Raw genomic sequence first — 13,211 nt, forward strand, 5'->3', positions numbered from 1 at the left:
GTGACCTCTCAAAATTTGTGCTGAATGCATCAGACAACTGCTACTTAAAGGGGTCAATACACCATCTTTTGTACACATTTTTACGCCATGACATGACCAAGAGTCGCAATAAAAGATAGTGTCATTATTATTTTTTTCAAAATGGCATACTTACCTTAACAGATTTGTTCATCATCTCCAGGATAGATGAATGTACGTATCTATGTCATCTTTATCAATTCCAAGCCTTGACGGCGACCTAGCATGGAACATTCCACACAAGAAAATGGAAGAGGAATCTAGGGTTTGGAATTAACATTGAGGAGTAGAGTGAACGCTTTGGATTAACCCTCTATGAGACTAACTCCAGGGCACAACAACTGCATATTTCAATTTCTATCACAATAGAACCACTGGATGAAAAATTATGCCCCCTCAAACGTCATTAGATTACTCATCAGAGAATGAACGGGTTGTTCCTGTTGTGGTAATGCATTCCCAGAGAAGGGTAAATCCCTTTACCCTTTTATGTGTTGTCCTTTGAGAGAGGACAACATCTGACCCAGTCCATCCATTAGGCTTAAATGTGGTAGATGTAACTGCAACGACCAGTATCCAATCCCACTTAAAGCAAAATATAATGCGTACACTCGCCTCCACAAAGTTAATTCTAAACTCTAGCAACCCCGTCCATTTTCCAATGGTTCATGCTTGGAGCCTAAGAGCTCATGATAACACATGATCAAACCCCAAAAAAAAACATTTTCGCCGCTTATGAGGTTTTTTGACCTTATTAAGTGTTTTCAAATTTTTAACAATCAAGCTTTCAATAACCAAGCTTCCATGCCTTGATATGATGATGGCCATGGATTGAATCGGAGACAGCTTATCTACAACATCCCAGAGCAACACTCTTGGCAGGTATTCCTTTCCCTTTTCGATCCAAGTAACGGATGCAGCATGCAGGTATAGAATTCCACGTACATGCACTGTTTTGAAACAGAACCACCTTGAATTCATCGAATCAAGCTATCAACGACTGTGGTAAGCAATACTGATATCTTATTTGACTGCTAATGCTTTATTTGCCCTCTAACATGTCATACCCTAAACGGGCTTATGATCTTTGATTCTGGATTGAGCTTGAGATTGAATCATTGCAACTCATGCGGTCGTTATCTCGGTTGGACAAAGCTTTCTCATTCTAAACAAAAAGTGAATGTTTACAATTGTCACCATAAAGCACAAATTTTGAGAAATCAATGAGGGATTGTCCTCTTCTCACAGTTGTAGGATTCCATGATTTGGCCTTTATTAGCCTGTACTGGCACGGTTGTAGCCGGATTTTTTACAGCACATGACCACTCCCACAATGATGACAATAACCACCACTATTCCTCCAACGATCAATCCCCAGAAGAGCCCCGGACTCATTTCCTTCCCCACGCCAGAATTGTAAGCCTCATGTTCGACTTGATTTCCGGATATGTCGGTTAAACGCAGAATCATGCCTTCTAGGCAGCAACTAGCCGCAGCTACGATGTCGTGCTCTTTGTCAGTGCCCAAATTAAAGTTTTCATATCTGGAACAAAGTCATCTTTCATTAGATCAGTGCCCGACAATGAATGAAATGGCGTGAACTACGCACCTGTAGTAGATGGGGGTGTTGTATTTGTCGGTACCAATGGGAGAGAGTTGGACAGTATTCAATCCCGATTCCTCGTCTTGAACCTGAAACTTAACCCACCAGTAGTCCATATAACAGTTAGCATCTTCAGGGGTATAAGAACACGTATCCTCTTCAGTTTGGGCACCATAGGTAAGTTGAGTCCAAGGCTTGCTCGTGTCCCTCAAATCTTCAGTCACAGTAAACTCCACAGTGATGACTAATTGACGACGTCGGCTGGGATCGTTGGGATTGTAGTTGTTGCCAGGATAGTTGCCACCAGGATAGTTGCTACCAGGATAGTTGCCACCAGGATAGTTGCCACCAGGATAGTTGCCACCAGGATAGTTGCCACCAGGGTAATTATTATTATTATTGTTGTTATAGTCATTGTTGTTGTTGTTGTTGTTATTATTGCCGTTCGGATAGTTACTCTGGCCTGGAAAAAATATCCTTCATATTTTATTCATATTGTTCTACATTTATCAATATTAGTCAAGCTCACCCCCTCCAACGCTGGAACCTCCTCCAACTTGGGCACCATTCGGTGGCGGAGCTTCCCGTTTGCTTAACCCAGAATCTCTGGTAACCGTAATAGACAAGCGGACCTTAGCTCCCTCTGGACGGTTGGGAACCCTCAAATTCGACACAACAATACTTTGCTGCTGTCCACTGGACAAATATGCACTATCTCCATTTTCAAAACGTCCTTCAAAACCATCATCGCTGCTTTGGCTAAGGAGGTAAAACGAAAGATCAAATTTCCCGTCAAATCGTAGAAGCAAGATATTAAAAGGCAAATTACAGATGTACATATAGTGATTACCTGAATGTGAAATGTCCATCACTGTCCCTGTTGATGAGAACAAAGTTCAGGGTCTGCATGGAACCTACAGGTCCATGCAGGCTATTGTGTTTCGATGGGTCCAAACTTAAAACAATTGTATCGTTGCTATGAATGTATTGAGATGTGCTCGTGCTATGAGGTACATAAAGCCCTTGGCTTAGGGCAATACAGACCCACAAGCAAATTAAAGAAATCTGAATTCTCATGACCAAAACAATAAGTTCGGACCAATGAAACAAGACACGTCGTGTCCCAACGATAACTGAACTCACTCCAGTAAGTGCTACTTAGTAGCATTCTTATCATAACCAATTGATTGGGTTGCTCCATATCTCTTCTTTGCTTTGGTGAAAGTTCAAAGTCGAGTCAGGACAACCTTACCAATAGATCCGTCATCAACGCCGTAACAAGAATTAAATCATTGGCGTGGGGTGTTTCAAAATAATAAAGTGAGTGAAAGAGTTTTTTGCTGTTCTAATAATTTTCCTAGTAAGAAATGAAAAATCACTACGCTGCAGTTAAGAAACTTCAATCGGGAATCTCTCTCTATTGTACCATTTTACTAGATTAAGAACAAATTTGAAATGGATTATTTGGAGAAAAGTAACAATGTTTCCATTTCTTGGATATTTTTTCCTTCATTTAAATCGTTTTTGCCCCTACAGGAGGAAAGAAACTAAACGAAACATATGGGCAGTTGTGTAGACCGTAGATTTATCCGACATTCCTGACCTTCTTTTGTTTGTTAACTTTTCTAGGTAATCATACTGCATTAGTGAAAGTAAAGTTTGTAACACCGTGAATAACAGCCTGGAACATTGATAAAACTTGGCTGAGTTGGGAGTGTTAATTTGGGAAGCTCATTCGAGGCAATTTAGGCTTCCTAATTGAAAACGCTCATATTTAGTTTCAAACAAGGGGATGTTTTCCCGGTATGTATCATTTTCCCAATTCTTTTTAGTTCACGTCTTTTATGATCCTGAAACATCCCTTATTCTCGTACAATGTAAAGCGCCTCATTCATTCAAATGACAGATAACAGCCAAGGGTGAGTAATACTCGTACATTCGATTTTCATGGACCCTACACAAAGCTAGAATGATAAATCAAGGGGAGGGTTGATTTATAATCGCTACTCGCAGAACTAGCGCCAAGATTGTCTTTCTATGGCCATGAAAATCTTATCGGCAAGGATTAAGCTGCAATTGAAGAGGATGAGTTGTTTTCGAGCAATCAATTTGGCCCTTGCTCGTTTCAATTCATTCCTCAATAAACGTTCCATGTAAAACCTAATGGTTTGGCCGCCAACGTCCTATTTAGCACAATGTTGAGAATTGGAAACGAGGCCAAGGCAAATAACGCCGAGGCCAGGTCCAGTGTGCCGACAGTATTCCTGGGCACTCGTTGAGTGCGGGGCTCAACCTCGCCTGCTCAAGCTTCATCTCAATTGACTTCACAGTTATATAGCTCTAGGTATACGCAACGAATCGAGGCGAGCTAGTCATTTCAACCATACCCACATATTGGCGTTGTAGGATTGCCTCTCTACTCTGGTCCGTCTTTCCCAAGAGACATGGCCACATGCATGTGGTTGGTGGACCCTATTGTATAGAGGATAGATGTGGGCGTCGGACTTGCATAATACATGGACGGTGTGCGGTAGCTTGAAACAACGGCCCAAACCTGGCCTATCAACCAACCAACCAACCAACCAACCTTTCATGCGAGCTGTTCATGAGTACTGAGAAGCGAGAATTCAGTGGGCGAGTTAAGGAAGGTTATGAGCGAACTTTGGCCACTTCGAGTTCTCGGTGTCAAACCGCTTTAGTCGGTCCGTGTTAAAGGCCCTCCTTACACACCTCAAAAAACCACATAAGTGTAATGCCACCTCCTTGGGCAGCAGTGCAAAAGTTGTGAAGCGGTGAAAAATGTGGTTCTCTCAGTCAAACGAAACTTTTTTATCGCTATTGTAGACAGTAATTATGTAAAGTGATAGATTACTTTCCGTAAGGAAAAGTCGGAGCGGTAGCGAGCTCAAGAGGAGGTCCAAGTGGGAAGGTAAATGCCTACTCATCGAGTGAATTGCCTTTCTAAGACTCCATTGATTTCAAATGATGGGGTCAAAAGTGGACCTTGTGGAACAGGTTTCATTCTTCAGAGGACTTCCATGAAAACGGAAGATATCGTGTCTGTCTGGATGAGAAAGGAGATCGAAACAACCCTGTTCGTTCGGTCGAAGGTATAGACTGGAGACCCAGAGTCCGCTCTGATTAGGCCCTCCCTCTATCGTCAGGCGGTTCGAATCGAACATGGAACAACGAGCTAGCTAGTTAGAATTTGTCGGTGGACCAAAGCCTCTCAAAGCAGGAGAGAGCTTCTTCATTGGAAAACTACATTATTCACGAGGACCTCGGGTGGCCACTGGAGTGGCTGTGTATGGCTAAGTATCTGAGTGGAACTAGAACTGGAACTGGAACTGTTCCCTGGGTTTCAAGCCTTTGATACGTGGGAGTGCTGTGTTTGAACTTTCCCCCCTATCTCATCTCATTTGAGCGCCACAAATTGAATCAGGGGAGCTCGAAACCCCACAACCAACCCTTGGAACGGGTATGAAGGGGCGGGCAGACTTGAGATCGAAGTTAGAAGCAAGTTTCAGATGGAATTCCAAGACTGAAGCACCTCCTTCCACTCGAAATTTGGATCTCAGTCGGTCGAGCGAGAGCTCTCGATTGTGTGGGGAAGAAACACTTCATATCCCATCTCACACTTGAGAGAACAGGAACGCATCCGTGGGTCCTAATCGTAATCGGACTTGGCAAACGATATTTGGTTGGCGCTTGCTATGAAAACAGTGCTGCGTGTCTTCTCATAAAACAACGCTACTCAATCAGTGCCACCTCCCACCAAGACGGAAAAGTGCTAGGACTCTTTTATGTTTTCCCCCGGGCCAAGGTGATCCATGTACAGAATATACCTACCATGCCATGGAAGGAGTCTCATAACAAGCACATTCAATAAGGCTCTTCCTACACTAGAGCGCTCTTCGAGTACATTTGGATGCCTGCCAAGATTTAATCCCAAGAGCGGCTCTGGTTATGTCAATTCTCACGTACCCGCTACCAGTACCACGTTGGTGCACACCTCGGCACTTTTGTCAATGGTTGCAAACTTGGCATGAAAAGCATTTAGTTCATTGATCTGAATAGGAAAGATAAGAAGACCGTACCGTTTCCTGCGCAAATATGAATCGACCAGGGCTGGAACGCGGTTGGAACAGAATGCTCCTGTTTAGAGAGCCGATTTCATCGCCCCTCCTCTTTGCAACAAGCGTGAATTCTTCGAAGATGCTTCCAAAGATGAGAGTTGACGGCCCACGGAATAGCAACATAGAACGGGACCACTCCATGAATGGGACGAATCGGAACACGATACCAACAGCAAGAGTTGGAACCAGGAGCTTTGTGGAGGAAAAGACCGAGGGAGGTCCTCCGATCTTTGATGTGTCCCGCAGGTGCCTGATCTCAGTTCGCGAACAATGCCAAGAGGCAGCACATCCAGGAATAGATTGTGATCATTACAATACACCCTCGATGAATTTGAAATCATGTCGGTTGATAGCGTGTCTACCCAGCCATCTCAGAAAAGCATCCCGGTTATCCCGAATGTCGTGCCAGTAGAACTTCGAGAAGACTTCAACCACGAACTAATCGATAATGCTGAATCTGTGAATGGTTCTCACCTACTACGACTTGAGTGTAACACAACTTGTGTGGTCAAAATGGGAAGAAAGTGCTGTCAGAGTCTCCGTGAATGGTTTTTGGAGGTGGAGATGGGGCTGGTGTGGGGGATCGCAGGACTGTCCATCATCATGTTCGTTTTCGCAGCCATTTGGTTCATCGACCCAGCTCTTTTAACTCTAGTGCTTCAATTCCGCCAAGCCAAATGTCTCACGCAAGAGAGTGCCATACTGGTTGGAATTTCCAATTGCTCTTGGACCTCTTGTCGCTTGGGATGCACTCGAGAGGTCTTCAAGTGCTGGCAAGTGCAAGTACGGTTCGAATTCACGCCAGGGTCTGTGCCCTACCGTCCTCCTTGGGCCTCACTCTCGGTGTTTGAGCGGGGATCCTTATATCAAAACGAATATCAAGCCTTGCCCGCTCCGGAATCGACGAGCTTACTTGCCGGTGAAAGTGCCTCCTCGTCCTCGTCCGCTACCTCTTCGCTGAGTTTTGACAAGCAATTAGCTCGTCTCTATCCCAATGTGCGTGGATGTGGGTATCCACCTGAACTAGACTGTGACAAGTTCTACAAAGTGTACAGTGCCAAGGACAAGGAATTTGATTGTTGGGTGTCAACTTTGGACACTTCAATTGCCATGACTCAATTGGACTTGGATAGAGCCAAAGAGGAAGTCATATATAGCCTTATACCATTGTTCCTTTTCATTGTGTCCATCTTGTATGCGTTCTGTCGCTTGGGTGTGTTCACTCTGTGCAATCCACTGCGAGCGTGTCCAAAGGCTCACGAACGAAACGTGTCCATGGACAATTTGACCCCAGAGAAACTGTTCGACTACAAGAAAGAACTGATTTCCAAAAAATCTCAAGCCCTGGCATCGTTTCAAAAGCAGCATGCTCAAACCAAAGGTGACATTCCCACCATTCCAGGGGGATTATCCATCCCCAGTGCCATCCAAGAGCGACGAGAAGAAGAGGAACTTGAGTTGGAACGAGATTGCCAGAATGCAGACAAATACCATATGCCAGAAGCCAGCAATGTCGAGGTCGAACACGATGACGAATCGATTCCTGAAGAACTGGAGGCCAGCGGTCGTTCTCAGAACTCGCGTATTTCACATCTCACTTCCAATCGAGCGAGCTCTGGCATTGATCCAGAAGCGAAGTCCCTGAGCGTGGGTAGAAGCTATTCTGCCGTGTCCATAATCACGGTCCAGCCCCACCGATCGAGTGATATCATACCCAAAGGCGAAAACATCGTCGCCTCACTTAATACCCCTCTCGAAGATGAAGAGCAAGAATTGACAGACATGCAAGAATTTGAATTGAGTGACTCGAGTGCCATACTTTTAAGAATGAAAATGGGTGGAGGAGATATCCAAGGTCCCATTTATCGCACTTCGCCCTCCCCTCCACAGACCGCTATTGCTAGATTGGCAACTGATCGACGTCGACCTGCATCGGGTACCGGAAGTCTCTGGAGCATTGACGAACGATTCCATGGGAGTGCAAAAAAGAAGAAGTCCTAAAGCTAAAACAATCGAGCGTCAAGAGAAACCTCGCTGAATTCTCGTTGAAGAGACAATTACAATAACAAAAACAACCGCGAATGCGGCCCTGACAGTCTTATTCATAAACGATTGGCAAAACTCCTCAGGCATTTTCATTTATTCTGACGCACTATCACTTGTCTTGAGCATCATTGGATTGGAGAAATTAACCTATTTTACTCATTCCTATCTTACTGCATTTGCTTTTCAAATACAAACGCATTTTCATGCTGAATACGATGGCTCGTACTTCTCGACGTTTTTGAGCGCTAAGTGTATTTGATTTGAGATATGGACAACTTTCCCTTTGCATTATTGGAACATTATTGGACAGCGTTTTCCCTCTTCGGTGTCCAAATATAAAGAGAATCTGAACATGAATCAGAATGATTGGTTACTTTTGAACCGGAGACGGACATTCCATCTATAATGGGAGTTTCCTTTCCCAAAACTTTTTCCCTCCTCGATCAAATTATCGAGATTCATCGGGTTCTGAATTGTCCTCCTACTTTCTCTCATGGTGCTTGAGGATTGGGATTTCAAATAGATCAATCTCTCCTAGATTTTCAACACTCCTCCTTTACCACTGATTGCCGACTTTTCAGGAGCGCTACTATTCTAATAATATTTTCCTGTTCAAATCCATCATTATAGCCATGTCTAGTAAACATTTGTCTACTCTCCGGACCCTCTCTGAAGAGTTGGAAACCAAATTGGAACCCGCCATTAAAGCCTCATTTGGAATCAAAGGACGTCCCATTATGATCACTCAGAACTCTCCCAAGCAAATCCGAATAACCAAGGTAAGCTTTTCCGCTTTCCCACCCAGGGAAGAAAAAAAAGGAATATGAATGTGCGTGAGGACATCAGTTAGTACAGAGCATGAAGGCAAGTAATTACTAATTTGCTCTCAGTTTGTTTGGGAAGGGGGCTAGTTCATGCTCAAGTACGATTCCACCGAGGACCACTGGATCCAAGAAGATCAAATTCTCTTTAGCCTTGCTGATACGTTGATATGGAGTCTACGGCCAAGGGCTGTTATTTAGTTAGGATTGAGTACCTCGAAACCAACTGAAAACGAACTCTCCCTCACATTTTACGATTAATGCACAAAAGGGAATCCATGGCGGACAGGCCCTGTGGAAAGGAGGTAGCAGAATGGTCTGGTCGTTCATGGCCAGGGGGGCCCTTATTGAGTTTCGTGTCTAATTGCACCAGCGGCGATAAAATCGCGAGCACCAAAACAGATGGATCTGTAGATCTAACTAAGCACTTCAGCTAAAAAGTACATGCATTGGTACCGAGGTTTCTTGGAAAGAACCAACGGATTTTTGAATGCTTGAAGGTCAATAATCAAGGTGACTATTTTTCGAAAATTCGTCTCCAAACTGCAATTTTGGCAAAGCTGTGGAAGGTTCAATTGAATTTTGCGTATAACCAATGGCGCCAATAATGTTGCAAGGATATGACACTGAGAATTAGTTGCGTCTAAATTTGCCCTTTTATCCATGTCCACGAAAGCAGTGGTGAACTTGTGACGCTATTATTGAGCGTTTCATCCTCTAATCCTTTCATTCCGCAGGATGGGATTGACATTTGTAACTCATTCTCGGGTCATGTGCATCCGTTGTTGGATCACATTCTCCAACACATCCGTTGCCATCACCACATTCTAAAGTACTGCGATGGTTCCAAAACGATCGTGCTGAAAGTGGCATCATTAATTCGTGTCTTGGACAAAAACCTTGGCAACATCTCGTCATCAACCAATGACCACATTCGGTTTTTGGGTTCAGTGAGCCGGGAATTGGACCGTTTTCGATCCCTGGCTTTGCCAAAAATCGTTGAAAGCCTCCGAGTCTCAATTTTGGAATCCGCCGACACCTCATTGTCAAGGTAAGAACGACACTTATCACCTACATGTGGAATAGGACATTGCAAAACATCTCCAAAGTGACCCACAAAAGTCGCGTCAAACACGCATCATCTTATTGGGACCAAATTTTTAACCAATCAAAATTCATGTAACTGCCAAAACCGTCAATTGAACCCAAGACATTCACAACTCGATATTCTCAATTTTATCTCTCCCGGGATTATGAATGAAGACTGGATTGCTCCAAGTGTCGGGAAATGTAAACAGATAAGGTTGTACGTATTGTACTGCAAGGAGTGTTCTGATTAAATTGAAAATGGACGAAATCAAGTGTTCGTTACACATCAGTAAGCCACAATGGCAACACGTGCTCGATGAATACTGAAACGAAATTTTCTTTGCAGATACAATAGAATGGAAGTGGCAATAGTTTGTCTTAGGAATAGGCTGGTTGAAACTTCAAGCAACATAATGTTATGCATTGAGTTTATCCAAAATTGTGCATATAATGAAATTTTGAAGTACATATATTTGAAAGGGCAACAAAAACTACAACAGTGGTTGATTGAGAGAGATTATGAGTTTTATTTCTTAGCCTAACCGCCCTTCTGGGCTTGCAGCATTCACTGAATAACACACAAGCATGAAAACGTCCTAACCGTGTCAAACATTTCAATGAGTTGGAGTGAAATGTTTGGACAAGCTCATAATTATGAGCATTGAACACGCAATTGGCAAAGGAAGACCCATGGGGCAATAGGCACGAAAGTTTTTCATATTCTCCAAACGAGCTCTCTTTTAGATCTCTCTCTTGGAACGACGGGAATGAACGAAAGGAACGAGAAAAGAGCACACCTCCGAAGAGGCTAAGAAGGAATGAAAGAGGCAGAATTCGGTAACGAGTTCATGAAAATTTAATGAGATTCATCGATTTCCTGTTCCGTTCTCGAGCTCTCCACAATATGTGCAATACAAATATAATAAGAGGTATGGCAAGAACTAGAAAGCGACTATTTGGAGCCGGATTTGGAACCTTTTCTTAAAGATAGACTTTCTTTTATAAAATGTGTTTATGTGCTAAAGATGGCAACCTCGGAGTGGAACTTAGATCTAGACCATCAATCGCTTAAAAAATGAGGTAATTCCTGAAACTCGGCAAAAAGACATCCATCTTAGTCAAGAACTGATTACAAATGCATTTGAATCGTGAACGCTAATTCACAAAAACTTTGCGAATTAAAGTTAGTCGGATAAAGTTCGCACAAAATATGTTAGAACATAATTTATAAGAGGTTTTGATCAAGCCATACATTGGTATTGGTGTTTATGTTCTGTCTGGTTCTTCTTTCTTTTAGATATCCTCAAAGTATTCACAAATCAATGATCAAGGAGTTTCTAGACACTCGTTTGAATCCTACAGTGGCAAGACATTTGGTGTCATTGATTGCGGGACATTTTGCCAATCATCAGAACATTCAGGAAACAAGTAAGCTAGTGTGATGGGTCCTTAACGTGCTAATACAAGATATGTAGCAACACATACTTGGTGAGGAAAAAAGTTTTGTCAAGCTCATCTTTGATTAATTGCGAGTGTCACGTTCATTAAATACAAACTTCAATGTATCTTCGCCATTACTTGACTTTCAGTCCAACCTATTTGTTTCGCCGTGGGCAACGCGTCCGTGGATGAGTCAATTTACGTGGACGGATTTCCACTTTTTTCAAATGGTCCCAAGAAGGTTCGCCAATATTATCTTACTCCATAATTTCAAGTTGGAACTTTTTGACTAAATCAAAAACATATCCTATCCTATGAATCTACCAATCGCAATGGCGCAGACCATTCCAGATCAATTCTTCCACACCATTGGCATTTGGATACCACAAGACTTGATGACAGAAAACGCTACTTTTAACGCAAACGGTGCTCCAATTGCTCACCGTAAGTAAAAATTAGTTTGAAAATATTATGCGATTGCATATGTCAACGAAGATTGATGTCCTACCTCTGCGCATTCAATGATTAATTGGGTCCCATGAAAGAATTCATTTCACATTCGCTTAAAGTTGCTCTCCTTTGATTGATAGTTGTAATCGGTTGTGCCCAAGTTGCAATTGTGTCACACAACACTTATTTACATTTCCTTTCTCTTAAAAATGGGAACAATCAAGTGAATCATTTTTAAACCTTACTTGTATCAACTATTCTAAACTTGCCCATGGGCGACCACTCACTCAGGTGTCTGTATGGTTTTTACCTGGAATGACAAATCCGAAAAATTGGGGATGACTTTACCTTGGAAGAAATCAACTCTGGCAAAAAGCATGTAGTACCACGTCATAGTGTAGATAGATTTAGCATAAGCTTTGTTCTTGCTTTCACAATTGTTATTTGAGATTTAAATCTGAACGACCGGCTGCCTGATATTGTGACTCTTTGTCACGGCGGAGGTGTGATAGTAAATCTATCCAGCTTTCGGAGCTTTGAATGAACTATTTTAGCCAACCAGTTCTAGTCATTGATTAGAAATAATTTGCTTTTTTACAAATTTATTCCCAAACATTGGGGAAAAAGATCAAAGGTTCCAATTTTTTATGCAATTTCCTTTTCCAACCGTAAACTTCAAGCCTTGATTATCAACTTTGTTCGTTATCCTTATTTTTGGTGTCAAATCGTGTCATACTTGCTAGTCCCATTTAAACTACGGCTAGGTAAGTTCTTTAATCTAGTATACTATTTTAAGCTTATAAGTGTGAAACAATAAATCTACTTCAAGTACCAGTCTCACATTCCATATCTTGAAATGTTCAAGTTTCACTGACACAATCCGAAAAGCTCGATTTGTCCATAAAAGTGTTCGGGTATAATGGTTAGGTCAGGATTTTTTTTTTTTAGCTAAACACGTTTTCTTCAATAACTAGATAGATTTTCACTGATAATCTGAAAAGTCAGATACAAATCCCACGATACATATGATTCTCTCCTCAGACGATTTTGATTGGAAACGAAGGCTGATGGAGCACTTCTTGACAGAGATCCAACGACATTTTGGGATCACTCTTCTTGTTTGTACGTTTTCGTTTCCAGTTTTTGCCAGGTAAGATATAAGGCAAAGCCTTCAACACTCACTTAGACACAAATTCGTTGTCGAGAGCGACATTCATAGCTCTTGGTATTATCTCCGCGATTCCTCTTAATGTGCAATTTACGCCTGGTGCTAGAATCACACGCTCTATGCACGACTCTTTCAGAGAGCTGCAAGAAAGCAATCAAGCTAAAAGCAAAAAAACAAACTTCTCCACCTTAGTCTCACAAGCAATTTCGGCCAAATTGGCTTAAAGTAAGTCTACGGTTGATTATACATTGCACTTCTTTGTGGGTCTGGGGGCCTGAACTACAAGTGGGGAAAACATTGAATTTACTGGGAATTTGAAGCGGTCGTTTTATCATTTTACAGATCAATCTTGGCAGAATTGCAAATCACTGTCTTGGAGCATGTACCTGAGGCCGAGTGCTTAAGTTTAGCCGACAAACTCAGAATATGTCCTTGGCGAG

General features: G+C 42.4%; 3 protein-coding genes across 5 annotated transcripts; 2 read left to right on the forward strand and 1 right to left on the reverse strand.

The window, feature by feature from the left end:
- Window positions 1-953: 953 nt before the first annotated feature.
- On the forward strand, window positions 954-13,211 carry LOC131884703 (uncharacterized; the record flags this gene model as incomplete). 2 transcript variants are annotated; one of them, XM_059232556.1, is given in 8 exon segments in its annotated part: window positions 954-1,023; window positions 8,434-8,582; window positions 9,362-9,675; window positions 11,011-11,141; window positions 11,303-11,394; window positions 11,495-11,597; window positions 12,645-12,753; window positions 13,114-13,211. In XM_059232556.1, coding segments are annotated over 7 exon segments (994 nt in total), but the record flags the coding sequence as incomplete, so codon positions are not given.
- On the reverse strand, window positions 1,042-2,784 carry LOC131884704 (putative uncharacterized protein DDB_G0282129). 2 transcript variants are annotated; one of them, XM_059232558.1, is made up of 5 exons: window positions 2,472-2,784; window positions 2,151-2,380; window positions 1,628-2,084; window positions 1,265-1,561; window positions 1,042-1,183 (listed from the first exon to the last, which is right to left on the reverse strand). In XM_059232558.1, exons 1-4 carry the CDS (start codon window positions 2,696-2,698, stop codon window positions 1,294-1,296), a joined length of 1,182 nt encoding a protein of 393 aa, XP_059088541.1. In that variant the 5' UTR covers window positions 2,699-2,784; the 3' UTR covers window positions 1,042-1,183; window positions 1,265-1,293. The 2 variants fall into 2 exon arrangements, with proteins under 2 accessions (XP_059088541.1, XP_059088540.1); XM_059232557.1 differs by having other exon boundaries at window positions 1,042-1,561.
- On the forward strand, window positions 3,799-8,014 carry LOC131884702 (uncharacterized). The gene has a single exon (XM_059232554.1). It carries the CDS (start codon window positions 6,097-6,099, stop codon window positions 7,756-7,758), a length of 1,662 nt encoding a protein of 553 aa, XP_059088537.1. The 5' UTR covers window positions 3,799-6,096; the 3' UTR covers window positions 7,759-8,014.

The sequence above is a fragment of the Tigriopus californicus genome, chromosome 8 (assembly GCF_007210705.1).
Source record: "Tigriopus californicus strain San Diego chromosome 8, Tcal_SD_v2.1, whole genome shotgun sequence".
NCBI classification, from domain to species: Eukaryota; Metazoa; Arthropoda; class Copepoda; order Harpacticoida; family Harpacticidae; genus Tigriopus; species Tigriopus californicus.